The sequence below is a fragment of the Megalopta genalis genome, chromosome 1 (assembly GCF_051020955.1).
Source record: "Megalopta genalis isolate 19385.01 chromosome 1, iyMegGena1_principal, whole genome shotgun sequence".
NCBI classification, from domain to species: Eukaryota; Metazoa; Arthropoda; class Insecta; order Hymenoptera; family Halictidae; genus Megalopta; species Megalopta genalis.
Genome location: NC_135013.1, coordinates 8714374 through 8741172, shown reverse-complemented (window position 1 = coordinate 8741172; position 26799 = coordinate 8714374). Strand labels below are relative to the sequence as shown.

The window sequence follows — 26799 nt, the reverse complement described above, 5'->3', positions numbered from 1 at the left end:
TTCATTGAATTTTTAATATTGTACCGTTTATAGTGTTTTTAAACATTTTCGAGTTACTCTTTGCGGATATATATCTGTACCAATTTGTACACTTTTTAATTAGACACATGGTTCATTGAATTTTTAATATTGCACCGTTTATAGTGTTTTTAAACATTTTCGAGTTACTCTTTGCGGACGAGGGTTTTCTTAAGTAGCAAAATCGTTTTTCTCAGAGGGCTGTATAAAGTAACAACAATCAATCTAGTTACGGAAAACCAATATTAACATTTTATTTATCAATGACGATTCCACGATCTATTAAAAATTAAGGATTAACAATCGAGGACCTCTTGATCGATTCTTCAATAGCATTGCCACCGTAAAATAGTTCAATAATTTCTTTTATGCCAACGAGATCTCCGAAGTACGATCAAAAAGGAGATTCGGCAACAATGCGTTGCGCTCGGCAAAAATTTCGAATTTTCGCAGGAAATGCATAATGCATGTTTCGGGCAGCTTTCGAATTTTGATTAAATCGTGGCACGGGGTCTCTCGCGCGAGCGAATTCAGTCGTTCTTCGACGGGCTCTCGTTGGAACAGGAGTCGTCAACCCTTTCCCGATTGTGCCACGATTTCGGAAACACCCCGTACATTGCGCAACCGTACGTGCATACATCGTTCTACGCGAACGATTATGATGCAACGCGCGGAGCGGAATGGCTCCGAGAAACGGAAATTTGTAATTTCTCAGGCTCATCGATCAAACAATGAGATGTTAATATTCATTACGATAATGAGACGCGATAATTTATAACAATCGCCGGAAACACGCTTAAATGCAAGTTCACCGTGGTCTCGCCCACGGGGTGCATTGTATTACTTTGGAAACGAAAGAATTGTATAAGACCGCGTCGATTCTGTAATCTCTGTTATTCGAACAGTTTCGAACAGGCATGGCGCCGCATTCCGTCGAGCTAATTGCGAACGCATCGGCGAAGAAAAATCATTTTGATCTATCGCACTCGTATTTCGTATCAACGAATCGGCAAGCAAGGCTGCTTCGAGGCAACTAAATTGTTTGTCGGGAGGCAAGCCGGCTCTCTGAAAATTCATTTTTCTTATCGCGGAAACCGGTCTCGCGGAAACGCGGGCCGATATAAATCACTATGAATGGGGGGAGAACACGTCTAGAACATGCGTTTGTATCGCGAATTATATCAGCCGTTGCGAAAACAAATTTCTACGTAACTTATAGACGGTAGCATCCTCGATTCACTAACTGTTTCACGATAAAGATCTACCGTGCTTCTTCTTCTTCTTCTTCTTCTTCTCTTCTATCGCGGTTCCGGAAGCAATCAAGAGTGCCACGGAGCGTAATTAATTTCCGGAAGCCCTCCGGAGCCTGTGTTCCGCGACCGATCCTGCCTTTTAGGGACTATTGCCCCTCCCCCACCACGCTTTCGAAAAGAAAACAAGTTCTCTCCTTCGTGCACGCAACCGATCCGATCGCGAGGTTGCCGATCTTTGCAAACTTCAACCCCCCCTTTGAAACCTGTACTTTCATCTTTTCGCATTGTTCGCCAATTTTTCATCGAATTCGAGGAAATTTACTCTTCAAAATTTCAGACGTTCAAGGAGCTTAAGGAAGTCTGACAATTTTCGTGGATCTGAAATTTAACCCCTTGCCATAGTTCGACGAGTCTGACACGCGATCGAGATTTCTAGTAATAACCTGTTAAGTACGAATTATTATTAATATTATTATATTAAGTGCGAATATTCCGTTCTTTTTAGTCTGAATAAAATTCTGATTTCTTGTCATCGGTATTTAAACGTTTCGGTAAACGTAGACCCACGATAAATGCAAATTGCCTTTTTTCTTCTTAGAAATGATTGCAATCGAAAAGCTTCTAATCACTGCAACCATGAAGAAAATGGTACGGCAAGGGGTTAAGATGACCCTTTCATAACGAATCCATAAAATCTGACGTAGGTGTTGGAATATAAATTACATCACGAGGGGTACGTGCCTTTTAGGGACTATTGCCCCCCACCACGCTTTAGAAAAGAAAACAAGTTCTCTCCTTCGTGCACGCAACCGATCCGATCGCGAGGTTGCCGATCTTTGCAAACTTCAACCCTCCCCCCTTTGAAACCTGTACTTTCATCTTTTCGCATTGTTCGCCAATTTTTCATCGAATTCGAGGAAATTTACTTTTCAAAATTTCAGACGTTCAAAGAACTTAAGGAAGTCTGACAAATTTCTTTGGTCGTTCGAACGATCATGGATTTGAGAATTAACCCTTTGCCATAATTCGACGAGTCTGACACGAGATTTCTAGTAATAACCAGTTAAGTATGAATGATATTCCGTTCTTTTTAGTCTGAATAAAATTCTGATTTCTTGTCATCGGTATTTAAACGTTTCGGTAAACGTAGACCCACGATAAATGCAAATTGTCTTTTTTCCTCTTAGAAATGATTGCAATCGAAAAGCTTCTAATCACTGCAACCATGGAGGAAATGGTACGGCAAGGGGTTAAGATGATCCTTTCATAAAGAATCCATAAAATCTGACGTAGATGTTGGAATACGAATTACTTCACGAGGGGTGCGAAATAGAAAAAGTAGAATAAAATAGTTACAAAAAATAGTATACAAAATTGCATTTTGCCGGATCTTTTCGTAGCTACGAAAGAAAATTGCATAACAGAAGAATCAAATTTTTGTTTTAAATTTAGCACAAACGACGTTCGTCATTAGTGATCAAAATAAAAAGAATTATAAAAGAAAATTAATGGAATTAATTAATGGAAAGCACAATTTTTATTACAATTCAATTGGGAGTGAATAATTTTGATATTAATATTCCATTATTTCATCTAATTTCTTTTATTATTAACATCAATTATTCACTCCCAATTGAATTGTCATAAAAATTGTGCTTTCTCCATTAATTTTCTTTTATAATTCTTTTTATCTCGATCACTAATTACGAATGTCGTTTGTTCAATTGCGAGTGAATAATTGATATTAATATTCCATTATTTTATCTAATTTCTTTTATTATTAATATCAATTATTCACTCCCAATTGAATTGTAATAAAAATCGTGCTTTCCATTAATTAATTCCATTAATTTTCTTTTATAATTCTTTTTATCTTGATCACTAATTACGAATGTCGTTTGTTTAATTGCGAGTGAATAATTGATATTAATATTCCATTATTTTATCTAATTTCTTTTATTATTAATATCAATTATTCACTCCCAATTGAATTGTAATAAAAATCGTGCTTTCCATTAATTAATTCCATTAATTTCCTTTTATAATTCTTTTTATCTTGATCACTAATTACGAATGTCGTTTGTTCAATTGGGAGTGAATAATTGATATTAATATTCCATTATTTTATCTAATTTCTTTTATTACTAATATCAATTATTCACTCCCAATTGAATTGTAATAAAAATTGTGCTTTCCATTAATTAATTCCATTAATTTTCTTTTATAATTCTTTTTATCTCGATCACAAATTACGAATGTCGTTTGTTCTATTGGGAGTGAATAATTGATATTAATATTCCATTATTTTATCTAATTTCTTTTATTATTTATATCAATTATTCACTCCCAATTGAATTGTAATAAAAATTGCGCCTTCCATTAATTTTCCTATTTTTCGCAACTAATCTTCGAAGTTCCCCTTTGTCTCAATTTCGATCCGCTCCTCTTCGGCGGCGTTCGCGCGCGCACGAGCTGCAATAAATTATGTAAAACTGTGATACCGTACCCGCGGTAAACGCATTTCGAATTCCGAATTAAAATAAGCTTCGAGTGCAAAGACTTTAACACTACTGTTAAATACCTGTTCCCAACAAGCACGAGCATATCGAGGCCCCGCTTGAAATACGGACAATAAACGCGATAATAGCGTCAGACTTTAACGAGATGACGTAGCACCCTCGTGGCGATTTCACGCGGATTTATGCGAAAATTGTTTAGGTCTGTCGCGCGGCGGGGATATTGGGCCCGGCTATTAAATTACACCGTCGCATCGACGCGGCGCCGCCGTCCGATTCGTGGGCCCGTAAAAATATTAATATGTACGACGACGTTCGCGGACACCGTTGCTCGAGTGCCTCGTCGTCGTTGTCGTTGTGAACGGTTATATGCACGTGAGTGTGTGTGTGTGTGTGTTCATGAGGCTGGTTTCGGGTGACACAGGTGGATCCGGCGCGGAGAGGAGACCACGACACGCGTTCCTTTTTACGACGCACCGGAATGGTTTACAGTTTACGTCTTGCTACGATGAGGGCTTAGCTGGTTCCCGAGTGATATACGATGAGATTATGGAGAATGTGGATATTAAGAGGAGGTGGTTAGTTAATAGGATACCGCGCGTCTCTTAAAACGGCGGAGACAGGGGGGAGGGGGAGGCGGAGGACGCGTGGTATTCGATAACCCCCGAGAGCTTTTAAGGAACGGCGCTCCTGCAACGCGATCCGGGCCGATTAATTTTTTTGTAATATTTAGTTAACTTCTTTAGGCATGCTCTTTTAGCATGCGAAATAGCTGCGAGACATTTTACGAGGAGGATGATCCTAAATGCTGCGATAACGTTGCCGCGGGAGCGTAAGATGGAATAATGGGAATCTAAAAATTGCAAGAGAGACGCGGTAGGATTCGGAAGCCATGTTTAGTGTGATTCTGATCCGACGTTACGAGATGTTTATTGCTAGAATAATCGGTTGATTGAGCAATGTTTTGTGTATACATTCTTCTATATTTTCGTACGCGGCTGGGCATTTTTTGAAATGACGTTATTTCGTATATTATTTCAAGTAATATGGTATTTTATTTTATTGTGATCATTCGATATAATCATTTGACATAATTATTTGAAATGATTGTGTATATATATACCATATTATTTGAAATAATATATAATATATATAATATAACAATCATTTCAAATAATTATGTCAAATGATATATATATTATATATTATTTGAAATGAATCTTATATCTTCTTTGACACGATTTTTAAATGGACCTAGATCAAAATCCTCGAGGATGTACTTTTTAAAGAAACAGTTCTTTTCAGAGTAAACTGCTGTAAAAGTTTCTCGAAATAAAATCTTGTTGTTGCATATTATTTCAAGAATTATCTCTTTACGAAGAGAGAGAGAGAGTTTCGTTTAAAGTAAATTAATGGAATGTTCTCTAAAAATAAAATCTTTTCGTTGCGTATTATTTCAAGGATTATTTCTTCTGTCATATTTGAAATAAACAAATTGCTCACTATTTTTTTAGTAGTGAGTATACAATTATTTAATATTTATATTTTTAATTTATATTACTATTTATTGTTTATATTATTAATTCATATCATTATTTAATATTTATATTATTAATTTATAGTATTATTTAATATTTCTTATTTTTGAACAGCGGTTCGAAATTGATTATTGAGATAGTTATTATTTATATTCATCTCACCGATGAAAAAGAGGACTACCGAATCGCCTAATCAAAAAATAAATAACCAACTAATTATTTTCGTCTCGAATAAAATTTCCCCTGGCGATGCCGATGATTACATCCTGGGACTACCAATTGGCTTGTGGATTTCCCATGTGTTATGTCAAGGTTATGTCAATAATGATATATTTATATTATTATTATATTATGTTATTATAATTATATATTTATATTAGTAATTCATATTATTATTTACTGTTTATATTATTAATTCATATCATTATTTAATATTTATATTATTAATTTATAGTATTATTAAATATTTCTTATTTTTGAACAGCGGTTCGAAATTGATTATTGAGATAGTTATTATTTATATTCATCTCACCGATGAAAAAGAGGACTACCGAATCGCCTAATCAAACAATAAATAATCAACTAATTATTTTCGTCTCGAATAAAATTTCCCCTGGCACTGTCGATAGTCATATATATTCATATTATTATATTATGTTATTATTATTATATATTTATATTAGTAATTTATATTATTATTTACTGTTTATATTATTAATTTGTATCATTATTTAACATTTATATTACTAATTTACAGTATTATTAAATATTTCTTATTTTTGAACAGTAGTTCGAAATTAATTATTGATATAGTTATTATTTATATTCATCTCACCGATGAAAAAGAGGACTACCGAATTGCCTAATGAAACAATAAATGATCAACTAATTATTATCATTCGTTACATCTTGGAGCTACCGATCGGCATCTGGGTTTCCCATGTGTTGAAACGATAATAACGGCTTTTGCAAAAATTCGCCGACTATCTCGCACGGAATTTATCGACGATTTAAATGTTCGGTTAGTCATGCGTTGCTCAGTTTAAACCGGTAGCAATTACGCAAAAAAATTGCATTAGAAATGTCCGCATACGTAACTGCTAGATCTCGGAACCAAGGTAACCGTGGGTAACATAGATATGCGGAGTTGATGGGCTAGCATTCACTTCGAATCGCTTCGTGCACGTCGATATGTATAGCGAAAGTCTCTCGGACCGCTGCGATTTTTACGGAGGCGAAAATCTTTCGTGTTTGTCATCGCTGGTCGAAACATTCGCAGCGCATTGCGACTGAAGGTTTTAACATAGTTTTACGTAAAAAGCTGCTGCAGTGTCGGTTAGCAAAAAGGAGAGAGAATTCTGTCGATAGTCGGTTACGAAAGTTTGCAGGTCTTGTGTACAAACAAACGGACGCACAGTGATTCTTATGTTATTCTATTATTATTATTTATTATTCTCTTATATCTATGATTATTATTTATTTGACGGACCGATTAAATTGGAATATACAAATGTATGTATATGAACGAAAGAAGCAGCGAATAAAACGATAACAAAATTATATAATATACGAGAATATTAGATCACATTCTCGCATTCTTATTTAATCTAGAATTACAATTAAATAATTGTTCTATTATTCCGATATATAAATGTTTTAGACATTAATGATTTTAATAGTTATTTTAATAGTTATTTACACATAGATACGAGATAGCAAATTCTGTAGAAAATTATTTTACGATTACCTAAAGTTACGTGTCAAAAATGTGCAATATTTTCTTACAAATGCAATCTCAAAGCAAGTTACTACACCACATTAAATTCGAGCAATTAACTTTAATCCAAAGCAATTTTATTAAATATAACCTGAATCACGTATTTAATTGTAAAAATTGTAAAAATGTAGAAAAATCACGTATGTAATTGTATAAACGTGTAATTTTCAAGGAATACGAAGTAACTGAAAGCTTTACAATTTTCTCTCAAATCTCAATCTCGAGCGAAGTTATACTAAATTCAAATACTTTGTCTGATCAAAAACAATCTCATTAATATAAGCCTTATTAATCACTAGACCGCGGATCTTTAGGCAAAATCAAAATTGTCATTATCCGTCATATCAAACGGAAACTGGATAAAATAGTATTTCCTCTTTTAACGCACAAAAATGCCTCTTCCGGGAAAGATTGGAACGAAATAACATGGTCCTCGTAAATAAACAAGCAAAATGTCTCGCAATCCGAAAGTGGCGGGTTTCTCAGGTCATTTGAAGCAACTTTTGCCTTTACAAAAATTTTCTCCGAGGCGCCGTTAACGAGATATCAAGGAAAAACAGTGACCAATGAGAGGCGAGCTCGGCTGACGCGAGGCGACCGAGCCAATGAGCGGTACTGGGCTTCGTGCGCTGGTTGGCTGGGCCGCCTCGCGTCAGCCGTACTCGATTCTTATTGGTCACTGTTTTTCGTTAATAACTCGTTAACGGTGCCTCGGAGAAAATTTTTGTAAAGGAAAAAGTTGCTTCAAATGATCCGAGGAACCCGCCATTCCCGGATTGCTAGACATTTTTGGCTGTACATATTACAGGCTCGAGCGTCGCACGGAGGCCGACACTCGAAGCCCGCCGGTCGCGCGGCAGCTTTTGCCGGCGACTGTACGCGCCGGTCTCCTCGGAGAGCCGAAGATTTACACCGGGTCCGTGTCAAAAAACCGTGTTTTCATACAACACGTCATCTCGCGGCGGCGAGGAGGCGAGCGATCCGCGCGCTGGGTACGCGTGCATCCAAAGTTCACGTATTCTGCCGCGACGCAGGCACGTAGAAGAAGAGAGAGAGAGAGAGAGAGAGAGAGAAAAGGTGTACGCCGCGCCGTAAATACGTGCAGAGTGGAGGCAAGACGTGGAAGGTAATGGCCGGGCAGCGCCGTGGTTCGCGGTTCGAGTTCCCTTCGCGCGAGCCGGTGAAAGTCGCCTCGAATCAGACTAGCGGGCTATCCCCACCGGGACGTGTCTTCGTGTTAATGTCGTTTTCCCATAGAAGTCCCTCGCCTCGCCGCCTCGCTCTCCCCACCCCCGTCGCGTCGCGTCGCGTCGGCCGGCCAGCGCCATCGTGTAGCGATCGACTAACGACGCCATCCTCGGCCGCGTCGACCGCGAAAATTCCATCGGCGGCAGCTTCCGGTTCACGTTCCAAGGATCGTGTGACGATCCGGCAACATCCGGAGAATACCTGCCCCCCTCGTCGGTGTAACACTATCGAACGGGATTCGCCCGTTGTTTTTCTACATGACGACGTCGCGACGGCTCGAGTTTCACCGACTCGTTCTTTCCCCGAGACTATAGCAGGTGGTACAGCCGGGGAGACGGGAATCGCTGTGAAAGAATTACAATCTCCGTCTGCGTTGGGTGTGGACTTCTTTGGTTCTTCTCTTTCGTTAGCTTTGCGTGGTGCCAGCGAGTTCTTTCAGCGAGTTCATCTTTGGCTCCCGATTTCTGTTAGGATCTTTATTTTGTGGTAGAGTAAAATTGCGTAAGTGACTTCGCGATAGAAATAATTTTTGATTTTTTGATTAGCAGAGATTTGGAGAGACCGTTTTGTAAATGTAATACAAAAATTGATAAGTAGATGTTTGAGCAGACCTTTAGGAGTTATTGCCAACAGTGTTCTCGTTTTTTCAGACGTAACTGATTACCGGTTGTCAGGGTCCATTTTGACTCTAAATAAAATAGCGATATTGAAATAGCGATAGCAGAGGTTCGAACGGGCCATTTTGAAAATGTGACGCAGAAATTGATAAGCAGATATTTGAATATATCCTCTAAGCCTGTTTTGAAAATGTGATATAAAAATTGATAAACAGATGTTTGAGTGAACCTAAGAGTTAATGCCAACAGTATTAAATAGTCTCGTTTTTTTCAGACGTCTTCTTTGATCCCTAGTTGTGTCAGGGTCCACTTTGACTCCAAATAAAAGAGTGATATTGAAATAGCGATAGCAGAGGTTCGAACGGACCATTTTGAAAATGTGACGCAAAAATTGATAAGCAGATGTTTGGATGTACCTCTAAGCGTGTTACCATCAATAATGGTAAATGGTCTCTTGTTCTTTCAGACGTTTTTAATTACCAGTTACCAAGGTCCATTTTGACTCAGAATAAAATTGGCGATGTGACTTTGAAAATGCGATAGAAATATATTGATAAGCAGAAGTTCGAACGGACCATTTTGAAAATGTGATACAGACATTGATAAGCAGATATTTGAATGTACCTCTAAGCCTGTTTTGAAAATATGATATAAAAATTGATCAACAGATGTTCGAGCTGACCCAAGAGTTACTGCCAACAGTGTTAAATGCTCTCGTTTTTTTCACACGCCATCTTTGATCCCAGTTGTCAGGGTCCATTTTGACTCCAAATAAAATAGCGATATTGAAATAGCGATAGCAGAGGTTCGAATGGACCATTTTGAAAATGTAATGTAAAAACCGACAGGCAGCATAAAATAAAGTATAAAAATAAAATAAAAATATAAAAATAGATATAAAAAAATATAAAAATAATTGGCAACATACATTTCGGTGCAGAATGAAATAGTAGAAGTGGCTTCGAAAATATAACAAAAAAATTGACAAGTAAAGATTGAAATGGACCTAAGCGTTACCAATGCTAGTAAATCGTAGTTCGTTCATTTCGGTTCGGAGTAAAATTGCAGAAACTCCGTCCGACAGTGCAACAGAAAAATTAATAAATAAAGGTATACAAAACACTTATGAACATTACCAATCTCATAATAATCAGAATCGTCTATCTCGAAGGGTGTCAATGCGCATAAATTGCCAGAACGATGTCGAGGTTATGAACACGTTCATTATTGAATGATTGCTCCCAAACGGTCTACAGAGTCGAAGCACATAATTATCATATCGAAAAGTTAAAGTCCATTGAGTATACTTCGATCTCTCTTACATCCTACGTATGTTCGCACGAACATAACGCAACAACAATTAATATTTCAGCTTGGTCAAAGGACACCGTCCGTATTAACGTGTTAATAACAATGGTGAAATGTTGCGTGCCAGATCTCGATTTAGTATTGCCAAATTCGCATGATAATAACGATATTGCCAACACCACGTGTGTCTGTATTTAATTCATCGATAGTCCATCAACGGTGTACCGATTAGTTTCGTTGACATATACGGGCCGTCGATATTCCATTAGCGTAGCAGTTTGTAGGGTAACAGCAGTTCAGTGTCATCGATATGGTAGCGTATTATGGACTAGAATTTTATTAGAGGAGCCGATGTCCCTGTATCGTGCGCCAATAATCAACCAATTCAGCCTTGCCATAGGCTGACTGCAACCAGGCCAAGGTTTGCGCAGAACCGTCGCTCCGAGAAAAATAATAGCGTGCCGTACTTCGTAATTCTCAGATCAGATAAACGCGTAAATATTGTATGCAAAACGATGTCAGAATATTTTATTATGCGATCAATTTTTCTCGGGTTTGTTTCTAGTTGTTCCTCTAACGACTCGATTATCCGATTATTTATGACTCATTCGTTACAGTTTTGGCAAGGAGTTTAATCTCAAAACTCGAAGCACGTCGAATCTCGCGTTAAAAACGATCGACCGACTGCTTTAATTTCGTTTAAACATTTATAGAAGGATAAATTAATAAAATAAATAAGAAAAAGATAAACGCATAAATATTGTATGCGAAACGATATTTGTTTCTAGTTGTTCCTCTTATGACTCGATTATCCGATTATTTATGACTCATTCGTTACAGTTTTGGCAAGGAGTTTAATCTCAAAACTCGAAGCACGTCGAATCTCGCGTTAAAAACGATCGACCGACCGCTTTAATTTCGTTTAAACATTTATAGAAGGATAATTTAATAAAATAAATAAGAAAAAGATAAACGCATAAATATTGTATGCGAAACGATATTTGTTTCTAGTTGTTCCTCTTACGACTCGATTATCCGATTATTTATGACTCATTCGTTACAGTTTTGGCAAGGAGTTTAATCTCAAAACTCGAAGCACGTCGAATCTCGCGTTAAAAACGATCGACCGACCGCTTTAATTTCGTTTAAACATTTATAGAAGGATAATTTAATAAAATAAATAAGAAAAAGATAAACGCATAAATATTGTATGCGAAACGATATTTGTTTCTAGTTGTTCCTCTTACGACTCGATTATCCGATTATTTATGACTCATTCGTTACAGTTTTGGCAAGGAGTTTAATCTCAAAACTCGAAGCACGTCGAATCTCGCGTTAAAAACGATCGACCGACCGCTTTAATTTCGTTTAAACATTTATAGAAGGATAAATTAATAAAATAAATAAGAAAAAGATAAACGCATCAATATTGTATGCGAAACGATATTTGTTTCTAGTTTTTCCTCTTACGACTCGATTATCCGATTATTTATGACTCATTCGTTACAGTTTTGGCAAGGAGTTTAATATCAAAACTCGAAGCACATCGAATCTCGCGTTAAAAACGATCGACCGACCGCTTTAATTTCGTTTAAACATTTATAGAAGGATAAATTAATAAAATAAATAAATAAAAAGAAGATAAAAGCGTAAATATTGTATGCGAAACGATATTAGAATATTTTATTATGCGATCAATTTTTGTCGGGTTTGTTTCTAGTTGTTCCTCTAACGACTCGATTATCCGATTATTTATGACTCATTCGTGAGTACAGGAGTTTAATCTGAAAACTCGAAGCACGTCGAATCTCGCGTTAAAAACGATCGACCGACCGCTTTGATTTCGTTTAAACATTTATAGAAGGATAAATTAATAAAATAAATAAGAAAAAGATAAACGCGTAAATATTGTATGCGAAACGATATCAGAATATTTTATTATGCGAACAATTTTTGTCGGGTTTGTTTCTAGTTGTTCCTCTAACATTTATAGAAGGACATCGAGACAAAATTCTGTACACGCGGCTCGAATTACCGTGGGATCGAGGATCGAACCATTCGCGCCGCAATGAATCGATCAAATTCGATACAACGCTTTTCTGTTACCGTTTTATCACATTCCGAACGCGACATTACAAGCCCGATTTTGACTACCGCGATTCCACCGTCGCACTTTCCATTTCAACGGCGATATAAAACCGACAATAAAACGTCGTATATCAAATTTCACGGCGCCGCCGTAAACGGTGGAATAGTCGTCCGTCTTCGAATCGAGGATTAAATCGTCGTCAGAAAAATGATTCGCAGCCTATAAACGCGTAAACGTGTCTCTGAAATGATCGCAGCAAAAAAGGTCATCGTTCACCGTTAATTTCCTAATACAGAAGCATCTTCGAGAGAAAAAAAAATACGACCGAAGGAAGTGAAAGTCGTGGTTTCACCCTACGGAACGAGCCGTAGGCCAGATTCATTGTCCGATTTTTCATTCTTCGAGATTGCGACAGGTTCGGCATCGGCGACCTTTCACCCGAGATTCATCGATCCTTTAATTTCGGATCGCCGGTGTGTTTAGCAATTCTTAGGGTACTCATTGTAAGCAGCGCAACCGCGTCTACAACGAATGCACCGTGTTCTCATTTGAGAGCTTCATGGTGTGAGAAGCTATCTTATTCGATGCTGTCGTATAAATATGCAAATAGTTTACTTGCTCGAATGATTCTTTGTTATTATTCGAATAAAAAATTATTCAAATTATTCGCATAATTCGTCATACATTATTCTGTCTATTTATTCCATCTATTCGTATAATTCTTTATTCGAATAATTCTTTGTATAATTGCTCGTATAATTCTTTATTCGAATAATTCTTTGTATAATTATATTCGTATAATTTTTTATTCGAATAATTTTTTGTATAATCGTTCATATAATTCCTTATTCGAATAATTCTTTGTACAAATATTCGTATAATTCTTTGTATAATTCTTTTTTCGAATAATTCTTTGTATAATTTTTTATTCGAATAACTCTTTGAATAATTCTTTATGTGAATAATTCTTTGTATAATTCTCTCTTTATTCGAATAATGCTTTGTATAATTATCCGTATAATTATTTGTATTTGTATATTTGTATTTTTATTATCTTTTTATAATTACTTGTACAATTCTTTATCTGATTATTCGTATAATTCTTTATTCGACTAAATAAATAGAATAATTTCAGCCAAATAATGGATAATCGTTGTTCGAACAAACGCTCAATTCGGACAATTATAAATAAATAAAATTATAAATATTGCACGCCGTAATTTATACTTATAACTGAACATTGTCACAAAGTGGAGCTCACCTCGAGGCATTCCGCATGGTCCCGGCGTCCTGGCGTTGTCCAGAAAGTCCAGATCGTACTTCCTCGCGCGCGGAAAAGTCAAGGCGACGTGTCCTTGCACTCCCCTGTACGATATCACGGTGAATACCAGCAGGATCAGTCCCGCGATTACCGTCGAACACGTTCTCGACGACATTTTCTGGCGGAAACGTGCTCTGGTGCGATCGTCCAGCCTCGGCCACGCTCGCTCGCTCGCTCGCTCACAAACACCACTCTTTCACTGAATTCCTCGTGCTCGTCGTTCCCTCTGAGAATTTTCCTCTCGCGCGCCTGAGACCCTCCTGCTGATTTTTCCTGACGCTCGGCATGGGCACCCCTCGTTGATTAACTTCTTCCGCCTCGGCGAGGCCAGCCTGCAACGTGAAAAAGCGGATTCTTAGCTCGTTTGTCTCCTTCAGAACGTTTTATCGTCGTTTATCCTCTTTAACGGCAAGAAAACGCTCTTGAATATCTTGACACGCTGCCCGATCGAAATATGCGCTTCGGTAACGCGCGAATGTCACGCCACTTTAACCCGTTATTCAATTTCTTAATGCCTTATTTAATATTTTAACACTTTATTTAATAACTTATATCTGATGGTTTAATGCTTTATTTGGTATTTTAACAGCTTATTGAATAATTTAAGATCTTAATAATGACGTGACTGAATTTATTTAGATTCTGCACAATTTTTATTGTAATATTTTTTATATTATATATATTATTATATATTATTATACTATATATATCATAATATTATTATACTAAATATATATATTATATATATTACATAATATACTTGGATTAAGAGGTTTATTCGACAATTATTATTATATATATAATATATAATACAATAATATATTATATTATTATTATATATATTATTATATATTATTATACTATATATATATTATATTGTAATATTATTATACTAAATATATATATTATATATATTACATAATATACTTGGATATATATACTTGGATTAAGAAATTTATTCGACAATTTCCTATAATACAGTATCTATAATTTCATCGATTTTTAGATGAAAAATAAGAAATCGATTATTTTAACCGACTCGGTAATTTTAGTGCTACAGAAAGATTTGGAATGCTTTTTCGAAAAAGTATGATGCCTTAACATTTTGTACTGGTTTTCAAAGAAAATAACGCGTTCGGATGCATTGTTGGATTGCGAATTTCTACGCAGAATCCTGCACTTTATTCGGAGACTTTATTTGCAGACTCGCTTTATCCAAAATTCCTGCACCAATTGCAAGGGAGAAGATCTTCATAGAAAATTTCTCTCTAATTACAGTCGTTTAAATGAATTGAACGGAATATAACATCCTTAAATTCCATTATTTTAAAAGCAAAAAATAGTTTTAGAAATCTCAGTAAAATAACTGGCACGGAACGAAAACATAACAGACCCAAGCATATTCTACTATTCAAGAGAGCGTATTTAATTAAACCGAAGAGAAGCATAGCTCTCGTTCGGATGGCCGCCATGTTGGTATCGATGGTGCTGAAAGTTGGCGTAACCGAGACGCGTGCTCTACGAATTCAAGGCCAGTTTTCGAGACTCGTGGAAACTCGTTCTTTGGCAACCCGATTGGCTAAGATTGCATAAATTATTACATTGCGCGTGAGCTTATGATCTTGCATAAACGTCGAGCCACCTGCGCGCGACACCATTCGAACGCTTAATATTCGCCGAACGAACGGACCCGCGGCAGCACGCTCGGTTTCGACCGATAGGAATATTAGAGAAGACCGGTGAAGGCAATTCGCAGAATTTTTAGAAAGTGCACGGCGCGCATGCCCCCGTCGTTTATACGCGATAATGGGAAGAGCGAAACACTTGTTGCATAATTGGCGATATGGTTATTTTAACATCGTTCAGGAAAAACAGGAATACGCTTCGTTTAAGTAAACATTAATTACACTTCCTTGTTAGCGGGCCGCGGCCAGGTAATTGTTGTTGCGTGGAATTCCGACGATCGATAAAACGTGGATTACTTTCGGCTCGCTTTCTTGCATTCGTTCGCGCGAAAGGATAACGAAATTCAAAAACAGGCAGAGGCTTGGGATCGGTGGGTCGTGGAAATTCTTAAATCTGTACGCGAAAGTGTTCGAACAATTTTCGACACGGCACGATTAAATACGCGCGATTAGGGTAGTTTCGTTAAAATCGATACATCTGTAGATTATATTTTATATAAATTTTAACCGTTTTACCGATCAGAGTCGACCGTCTTTTATCGAATTTTTAAACTGAATATGAATTCAGATACTTATTTATAAAATAAGTCGAATTAGATCGCAAATGATGAATTCAGATACCTGTTTATAAAATGATTCAAACTAGATTATAGAACTATGAATTTATATGTACTTATTTATAAAATAATTCGAACTTGATTACTTGAATCTTTACCATTATAAATAATTGCAAACAATTATATATACTTATAAATAATTGTAAACAATTATAAATAATTACAAATAATTACAAATAATTACAAATAATTTCAAGTAATTACAAATAAGTGTATTTAATTTGCAGAAGAGTGAAGATCGTTTCCAAGATAATGAGAAGGACTGCCAAAGCGTTAATCTTATTTGTAAAAAGGTGTACAAGATCTACAGAAGAATTAATTTAGAGCACTGAAACGTGAGTACAATCTATAAAAAAGTTAATTTGGAGTATTAAAAAAGGTGAATGCAATCTACGAAAGAATTAATTTGTGCTACTAAAAGGTGTCAACGAAAGGATTAATTTCTAACAGTACTGAAACTATTAAATTAATGCTAAATTAAATTAATACTACTTAATTAATACTAATTTAAATTAATGCTAAAACTGACTTTAACACTAAAACTACCAAACAGGTGAATACAATCTACGAAAGAATTAATTTGTGCTACTAAAAGGTGTCAACGAAAGGATTAATTTCTAACAGTACTGAAACTATTAAATTAGTGCTAAATTAAATTAATACTACTTAATTAATACTAATTTAAATTAATGCTAAAACTGACTTTAACACTAAAACTACCAAACAGGTGAATACAATCTACGAAAGAATTAATTTGTGCTGCTAAAAGGTGACAACGAAAGGATTAATTTCTAATAAAAAGAAGGATAATTTCTGACCAAACCCGTGGTTTATAAAACAGTCCGCTCGATACAGAAAACCCTCCCTAATTGACGTTCAGCTTGGAAGCAGAAATGGACAATTTGAAAAGAGTATTATTTATCTTGAAAGATGATTATTCGAGCCTCGCGGCTCGTTTTTACAGTCGTCGACAGTCGATAATTATAAAAACAAAACGCAAGGCTCGATTATCGCCTTCCGAAACAAATAATCCTCTCCCCAAATCGTCCATTTTCCTTTTCAAGCTAAGCGTCGATCAGAGAGAATTTACTGTAATTCCGAACGAAATAAATTCGCGCCAGCCATCAACAGCAGGAACGCGTACGCGAGCTAACCTCTGGCCACCGATCGAATCCGTGAAAAAGCGTCCCGATAATAACAAGAATTAATGAATAGCTCGTTGAATTACGGCGCACCGCCGAACCGTGTAATTTTCTGAATTCGAGATCCGCCTGGAAATACCGGCGACCGCAAACGCTATCGATCAATCATCGCTGAGGTGAGTAACGGTCCTTCGAACGGAAGGACGACACCGTGACTCGCACGCGACTTCCTTCTTTCTCGTTTCCTCCTCCTCCTTATCCGTCTCGGAACAGAATCGACGAAAATAAAGCCGGATCCTTGAACGAACAAGAAAGGTCGACGGAGAACGTCGGGTATAAAAGCAGAAATAGGGAACGTTTTTCGGTGGATCGTTCGATACGAAGGTCGCGAACACGAAAACGCGCGAACTGGACGTGAGAAAACGGAAAGGACAAAGGCAAAGGACGCGTGCGCATCGAGATAAGCGGACGGGAACGATTATTATAGCAGGCTGTCGAGCACGGTGCATGAAACTCGACGATCGTCGGACCGTGTTCGTCGTACGGGAACAATTATTGGGTCGGGGAGTTAGTTCGTAGCGTTTTCATATTTTCTTTTATTTTACAACGATTTTTCGCTGTTTGACGAAGTGTATAATATTCATTCGATAGAGCTCTTTCTGCTCAACAAAACTGTGCTAATCGTCTTTTTGAGTAACTTAATTTTTTATTACTTTTGAGGCTTAGAAATGGAATATCCAGGGGGTAAAAAGCAACATTTTCGGCACCTTCTCTTCTTCGCTTTTCATCGAGGCCAAAAAGCTGCCGAAGCAGCCCGGGACATTTGCAACGTATATAGAGAAGGTGTCATAGGCGAGTCTACGGCACGGAAATGGTTTGCGAAGTTCGAAAATGGCGATTTTGACGTCGACGACACGCCCCGCAGCGAAAGACCTTCCGAATTCGACGAAGAGCGTCTCGAAGCACTTTTGAAGGAGGACGGGTTACCGAACAAGTCGTGAATTGGCCGAAAAAATGAACTGCGATCATAAAACGATTCTCAATCATCTTCGTTCAATGGGATTTGCCGAAAAATTGGGAGCCTGGGTTAAATTCGAATTCGGAAGGTCTTCCGCTGCGGGACTTGTCGTCGACGTCAAAATCACCATTTTTGAACTTCGCAAACCATTTCTGTAGACTCGTCTATAACACCTTCTCCGTATACGTTGCAAATGTCCCGGGCTGCTTCAGCAGCTTTTTAGCCGCGATGAAAAGCGAAGAAGAGAAGGTGTCGAAAATGTTGCTTTTTACCTCCTGGATATTCCATTTCTAAGCCTGAAAAGTAATAAAAAATTAAATTTCTCAAAAACACGATTAGCACAGTTTTTTAGAGCAGAAAGAGCTCTATCGAATGAATATTATACACTTTGTCGAACAGCAAAAAATCGTTGTAAAATAAAAGAAAATATAAAAACGCTACGATCTTATTCCCCAACCCAATATATTACACTTCGGACTGGTACATTGTACAGCATTGCGTGAAGCGTTTAACAATGCAAAGAGATTCTCAAGGATTTCTCGGTCTTTTAAGAAAATCGCGATGAACAATCGAAAGGAACGAACGAAGTGAAAACGAACATGTAGTTTCAATTTCAATAATTTTCATAGATCGAGAATTGTTGTTGATATTTTTCTAAGTCGCTGTTCTGTCGGAAGTTCAAGTCTTTTAAGAGAATCGTGGGAAACGGAAGTGAAAACGAACATGCAGTTTCAATTTCAATAATTTTCATAGGTCGAGAATTGTTGTTGATATTTTTCTAAATCGCTGTTCTGTCGGAAGTTCAAGTCTTTTAAGAGAATCGTGGGAAACGGAAGTGAAAACGAACATGTGTTTTCTCTTTCAATAATTTCCTTAACTCAAGGATTATTGTAATTCTTTTTCTAAGTTGGCGTACCGTCTGCAGTTCGAGTCTTTTAAGAGAATCGCGAAGGACAGTGGAAACGGATATGTATTTCCTCTTTTAATAATTTCCTTAATTCGAGAATTATAGTAATTATTTTTCTAAGTTGGTGTTCTGTCCGCAGTTCGAGACTTTTAAGAGAATCGTGAAGGACGACAGTGAAAACGGATATGTATTTCCTCATCCAATAATTTCCTTAATTCAAGAATTATTGTAATTATTTTTCTAAGTTGACGTTCTGTCCGCAGTTCAAGACTTTTAAGAGAATCGCGAAGAACGACAGTGAGAACGAACATGTATATTCAAATTTCAATAATTTTCATAACTCAAGAATTATTGTAATTATTTTTCTAAGTTGGCGTACTGTCTGCAATTCGAGTCTTTTTAGAGAATCGCGTAGAACGACAGTGGAAATGGATATGTATTTCCTCATCCAACAATTTCCTTAATTCAAGTATTATTGTAATTATTTTTCTAAGTTGACGTTCTGTCCGCAGTTCAAGACTTTTAAGAGAATCGCGAAGAACGACAGTGAGAACGAACATGTATTTTCAAATTTCAATAATTTTCATAACTCAAGAATTATTGTAATTATTTTTCTAAGTTGGCGTACTGTCTGCAATTCGAGTCTTTTTAGAGAATCGCGTAGAACGACAGTGGAAATGGATATGTATTTCCTCATCCAACAATTTCCTTAATTTAAGTATTATTGTAATTATTTTTCTAAGTTGACGTTCTGTCCGCAGTTCAAGACTTTTAAGAGAATCGTGAAGAACGACAGTGAGAACGAACATGTATATTCAAATTTCAATAATTTTCATAACTCAAGAATTATTGTAATTATTTTTCTAAGTTGGCGTACTGTCTACAATTCGAGTCTTTTTAGAGAATCGCGTAGAACGATAGTGGAAATGGATATGTATTTCCTCATCCAACAATTACCTTAATTCAAGAATTATTGTAATTATTTTTCTAAGTTGGCGTTCTGTCCGCAGTTCAAGACTTTTAAGAGAATCGCGAAGAACGACAGTGAGAACGAGCATGTATTTTCAAATTTCAATAATTTTCATAACTCAAGAATTATTGTAATTATTTTTCTAAGTTGGCGTTCTGTCCGCAGTTCAAGTCATTTGAGAGAATTGCGAAGAACAACAGTGAACACGTGTTCCTTCCTTCAATAATCTTCAAGAGCCGAGAATATTGTAGCAACACATAAGTCTTCAATTGGTATACCGTCTGCAAGGGATTGGATTTCATTGGCGTCGTATTAGGTGCATAAAGTCCACGGTCTATTTCGCCGCAGTCACTGGCGAATTATGGATTAGTCATTGACTGAGATTGAGGACCCAGCTGACTTATGAGTAATGTTCGAGGAATGAAATCACCGTGGAAACATTTTTGACGTTTAATGAAGGATAGTTGACGCGGTTTATCTTGCTACCGTGGCTTTGCAGTCAATATCGATCCTTTTGCAGATCGAATTCACCCTCTCGCGAATGAAACTAATCCATGTTACAGCAAAATTCTTCCTAATCGACGCTCAGATTGTACACAAAAGTGGACAATTTTGGAAGAGAGAAGTTACGATTATTCGAGCCTTGCGTTTTTATAGCTGTCGATTGTCAACAACTATAAAATCCCCCCTCTTCCCAAGTTGGCTATCTTTGTTTACAAGCTGAGGGACAATTTACCGTATTCTGCCGTAGGATAAGAGAGGATAATAACTTCTGTCGAAGTGTTCTAATTGCTTCGACATTATTATTTTAAAGAACATTTTGTCTTTTTTGATAGCTTCGGAGATATTAACACTGAAACTATTAAATTAATTCTAAATTAAATTAATACTACTTAATTAATACTAATTTAAATTAATGCTAAAACTGACTTTAAGACTAAAATTACCAAACGGGTTAAAATCGTTAACTATAAAAACGGGCTGCACAATTTGTGCACAATTTGAGCGTTGATTAGAGAGAATTTGCTGCATTCCTTATTAAGCAATGCTTAATATTATATAATGCTTAGTAAATTACTATATAATGCTTTATTAAGCATTATATAATATTAAGCATTGCTTAAGCAATAAGCAATACAAATTTATTTATTATTATTGTTAAAAAATTTATTAATTACTATATAATGCTTAATAAATTTTTTAACAATAATAATAAATAAATTTGTATTACTTAAACAATAGCGAAATTTAGAAAAAGCGTTTTACTAGACTGCTCCCTCCACCACCTAAAAAAAAATTCAAGTCGTTCATAGTCCGGTAATTATTTTTTTAAGAAAGTAATTCCGTTTTAACACTAAACCTACCGAGCACTAAAATCGACGAATTTCTGTTGCTCTGTAAGAACGATAGAACCGAATCTATTTAGACTTCCGATAATTTTTATTACAACGAATACTCGCGACTGTGAAATTCATTTAATAATTTCCTACGAAAAAGTTTCTATAATTTCAGCAATTTTAAAATACAAAATGTAAAACCGGTCATTTTGACTGACTTGGCAGGTTTAGTGTTAAAAATTGTCCGAACATTCCCTCTACTCGACTGAACGGTAAAAAATCTGCGAGGGGGTCCGAATTAAAGGGCAATCAATGAAATAATGCGCGCGAAATAATTAGCACATTCATGCACGGTTACGACAACGTTTTCTACGCAGGGCGAGAGAAAGAGAAAAAAAGAGAGAGAGAGATTATTGCGACAGAGCCGGGAGCGGATCTCCTTCCGAGGAATCTGAGCTGGCGGCCTCAGAATGGCCTCAGCCTGGCCTCATCGCCGAGGTACGCGAAGCGCGATCGCCTACCTGGGAGGTGCAATTCGCTCGCGCGGCGATGAAAAACAGATAGTGGGAGTACGGTAGAGCAGCGCGCGGGGGCTACGCTCGCGGGACATATGGTGGGGGAAGAAACGGCTCCGCGAGCCGCGCGCGCGTACAGGGTGGATTTTTTTCGCCGCCTCGTGGAAACCTGACATTCTGCGGAATCCCGATCCCGCCGATCTTCCCAGCGACACGGTCTTCCACTTGTTCTTTTAAACGGCTCCCTCGGCCGCCGAGCTTACGAAATTGCCGGACGGGGTTGCGCGCCGTGCGGCTGTGAAGGAATTCCGCGTGGAAGCCGAAGTGGACTCGACGGAAAAATCGCGCCGGGCGTTCTATCGTCCCTGGGATTCCGCGGCCCGCAAAAATAGACGTTGTCTCATCAGAAAGCGGCTTTCTACCGTTTTCGTGGCGGCGACGAAAAAAATTCCGAGAAGCCAACGGTTCGCGCGATCCAACGATCCGGCGAGATGCTAATCGCGCACGCGCACACGACCCGCGCTCGCCTCGCACCACGGCATTCCGCTCGTGTTTTCGTAAACATGGAGGCCGATACGGCGATCCTCGATCGCGGGCCCAGCGAGCGACGATCGGGCCCGACGTCGCGCGCCGTGATATTTCGATCATTTAGACGAACTTAACCCCTTAACTATATTTTATTCTTGAATAAATAAGTGTTATATATATATATATATATATTTCGTACGAAGAATTGTGTTTCTATTGACAAATTTATTACTCGTTGCGAATAATGATAGATTTGGAAGAAACGCAATGAATAATAAACATTCAGAAAAAATATTTTTCTTTGTATATATACACATCGAGAAAATTAATGCTGTATATAAATAAAGGTTTACACTTGCTGGAATTGTTCTGCCACAAAATTGTTTGCACAATTGAAGTCACAATGGACACTGTCATGTGTGATGACATCAGTGAAATGAGTTAAAAACAGTCTCTCTGTAAGCATCTGAATTCTATATATAATAATATAATATAATATAATATATATATATATATATATATATATATATATATATAATAAGTGTTATTTATAATACCATATAAATGAAAAATATCAATAAAACGATTTTTTTTCTTTGTTTTCACATTATTATTTTCAATTCTCGATTATATTGTAGTGTGAACAATTATAGCAGCATAAAATACAACGCGCTGCTCGAATTATCTCGAGTGTGCACAGTTTGGCCTGTTTAGCGCGCTCGAATTAACTCGAGCGTACAAGTTAAGGGGTTAATTCTCAGCGATCGTTTCGTTTTCTGGTTTTCCATTTTGTGTATTTGATCGCAATTACTTGGATTGTTGATTCAAAGCTAATAAATAGAAGGGCGTAAGAATTTTACTGCAATAAAATGCTAATTGCTTGGACGAGGATAGCAGATTATGGTTTTAAAATGTTCTTCAAGCAGCGAGAACTGTATCAAACGAGTCTAATGTCGACGGACGAGGAAGAAGCAAATAGTGAAATCGAAGCACTTTACATTAAAGCAGAGTGAACATATTTAAAAAATTAAAGCTTTCTTTTTTAGTTCGATACGTTTTTCTATTTTATTTTCGAAACGATATACCAAAGAATTTGTAATAAATTGGTAAACATATTTGGAGAACAAGAAATATGACTTCTTCGTGATGTCAGCTCGTTTATGGAATAAGGGCACGCGAACCAAATTTTAAAACGTTGTAAGAAAAAACACGTATCATCGTCAAATCGTGATCTCTTAAAAAAGAATTCAGTTTTTAATTATTGTAATACTTTCTATTAAATAATACCCGAATGGAAACTTTGAAATTGATTTTCTCGAAATGGCATTTCGACGCACTTTTGCCCTTTTTCCATTCGATGCCTCAATTTTTCATAATTATGTGCATGAAACTAATTTGATGTTCTATTTAAGTGAAATAGAAAATCGTGGACGTCGCATATGCGCGACAATGATAGCGAAGGGGGTGAGAATAATACTCATCCCTGGTCACTGAGTCATTGCTTTCAAATTAACACTAAACCTACCAAACAGTCATACTAACTGCAATGTATCGCTCCACAAAAATGAGAAGACCGAATTTATTTGGAATTTGTAAAGTTTTTATTATAAATATAACCTCCAATAATATAAATTAATAATATAAATTATATATATATATATATATATATATATATATATATAATTTATATTATTAATTTATATTATTGCAGTTATATATATATATATATATATATTATATATGTTATTATTATTGTATATATTATTATATATATATTATTATATTATTATTATATATATGTTATTATAACATTATTATAAAAAATCTATATATTAATTATAATATAAATTCGTTTTCCACGAAAGAGTCTCGGAACTTTGCAGAATTGCAGAATAAGAAAGCGATCTCTTTAACCGCGGTAGATTTAGTGTTAAAGCTGACTTGGACATTTTCTAAAAACATTCAATTTTCCAATGAAATCCTTCCAGATTGTTGAAATGTCACACTGCGCGACTACACGCGTCGAAGGAGAGCGTGCTCGTTTTTTAACGGTAGCAGTTTCGCTTCCTTCTCTCGGATTCCCATTTTCTCGTCGGAGATTTCCCCATCAATGAGAAAGATCAGTCAACGCGCACAGTCTAGAAAACGCCATCTCCCTTTTTTCTCTCTCTCTTTTGTCCATTTTCTCCGCTCGGAGGAGAAACGTTTCCTCTTTCCATTATACTTTTGCCATTGTTCCGCGGAGCCGACCCATTTCGATACGTCGCGTACATATATGGGTATCAAGGTGACGTAGCATTGTTCCCTGTCTGTTTACTTTTCTCCGTTTCACTGGTTTTTATCGATTAATTCTTCGCTGCTGTGCATACGCGATGCCAATAATTAGACTACTATGATCTTGGTACATTTATGGCGTATGCGCATCCGTAAGTTCATAAGTGTGTGGACACTTTCTGAATTGCGATAGTTGTCCAAAAAGAGTCGTGGTGTCATGGATGAATATTATTATTATTTTTGTATTTATGTTTCACTGTATTGGAGAATATATTTCCCGAATTTAATATTTCACCAATAATGCATTTAATATTTCACCAATAACGTATTTAATATTTCATCGATAATGAATTTAATATTTCATCAATAACGTATTTAATATTTCATCAATAACGTATTTAATATTTCATCAATAATGAATTTAATATTTCGTCAATAATGAATTTAATATTTCATCAATAACGTATTTAATATTTTACCAATAACGTATTTAATATTTCATCAATAATGAATTTAATATTTCGTCAATAATGAATTTAATATTTCATCAATAACGTATTTAATATTTTACCAATAACGTATTTAATATTTCATCAATAATGAATTTAATATTTTATCAATAATGCATTTAATATTTTACCAATAATGCATTTAATATTTCACCAATAACGTATTTAATATTTCATCGATAATGAATTTAATATTTCATCAATAATGCATTTAATATTTCACCAATAACGCATTTAATATATTTAATCAGAATTTATTCGACATAGTATTCGAATAATAAATAATAACTTTTATTAGAACAACAAATAACCTCTTATTCGGATGAATTTTTATTCGAATAATAAATAGCTTGTTATTCAAATAACAAATAACTCCTTATTCGAATAACAAATAATTTCTAATTCGTATAAATTTGTATTCGAATAACAAATAATTTCTTACTCGTATAAATTTGTATTCGAATAACAAATAATTTCTTGCTTGTATAAATTTGTATTCGAATAACAAATAATTTCTTATTCGCATAAAGTATTCGAATAACAAATAATTTCTTATTCGCATAAAGTATTCGAATAACAAATAATTTCTTATTCGCATAAAGTATTCGAATAACAAATAATTTCTTATTTGTATAAATTTGTATTCGAATAACAAATAATTTCTTATTCGCATAAAGTATTCGAATAACAAATAATTTCTTATTCGCATAAAGTATTCGAATAACAAATAATTTCTTATTTGTATAAATTTGTATTCGAATAACAAATAATTTCTTATTCGTATAAATTTGTATTCGAATAACAAATAATTCCTTATTCGTATAAATTTGTATTCGAATAACAAATAATTTCTTATTCGTATAAATTTGTATTCGAATAACGAATAATTTCTTATTCGGATGAATTTTTATTCGAATAATAAATAGCTGCTTATTCAAATAACAAATAACCCCTTATTCGAATAACAAATAATTTCTTATTCGGATAAATTTGTATTCGAATAACAAATAATTTCTTATTCGGATGAATTTTTATTCGAATAATAAATAGCTACTTATTCAAATAACAAATAACCCCTTATTCAAATAACAAATAACCCCCTTATTCGAATAACAAATAATTACTTATTCATTTCAATTCGAATTCGAATAACAACCAACTTCGTATCCGTATAAATTTCGTATTCGACTAAATGTTGCTCCGACGTCGTCGAATAAAATTCGATTCGTCGATCCTTATCCCGTTATCCGACAGCCGGCTAAAATGTCCTCGAACACTGCCGCGGACACTGTCCTCTGCACCAAGCGCGTTGTCATTCCAGGCATCGATCATTTGGATAGCGTGTCCGGACCGGCCGCTACAAATTTGTTATGACGGTCGACACACAGCGATCGGCTAGCTCGCGGAATAACAGGCTAGAAACGCAGAAGGTAAACAGCGAGGTTCGAGAAAGTCCGGCGCGACGGCCGGCTTACGCCGAGCGTGCTTATTTTCTTATGAAAGTATGGCGGTCGGTTTCCGTTTTTATATTAAAGCCGATCCAGCGTTTCAAGTTCATCGATTCTTCTCGGCGTGCGCAAGAGAGCGAGCCGTGTGCCGCGCGTATCGGCGT

At 36.0% G+C, this 26799-nt stretch overlaps 1 protein-coding gene across 1 annotated transcript in view; it reads right to left on the bottom strand.

Moving 5' to 3' along the window:
* Window positions 1-26799, bottom strand: part of LOC117228789 (DOMON-like domain-containing protein nahoda) — a 106587-nt gene that overhangs the window by 71065 nt on the left and 8723 nt on the right. The window contains exon 2 of the mRNA XM_076528576.1: window positions 13626-14017. Within this exon, the coding sequence (XP_076384691.1) occupies window positions 13626-13800 (175 nt within the window). The 5' untranslated portion in view covers window positions 13801-14017. The remainder of the gene's footprint in view (window positions 1-13625; window positions 14018-26799) is intronic.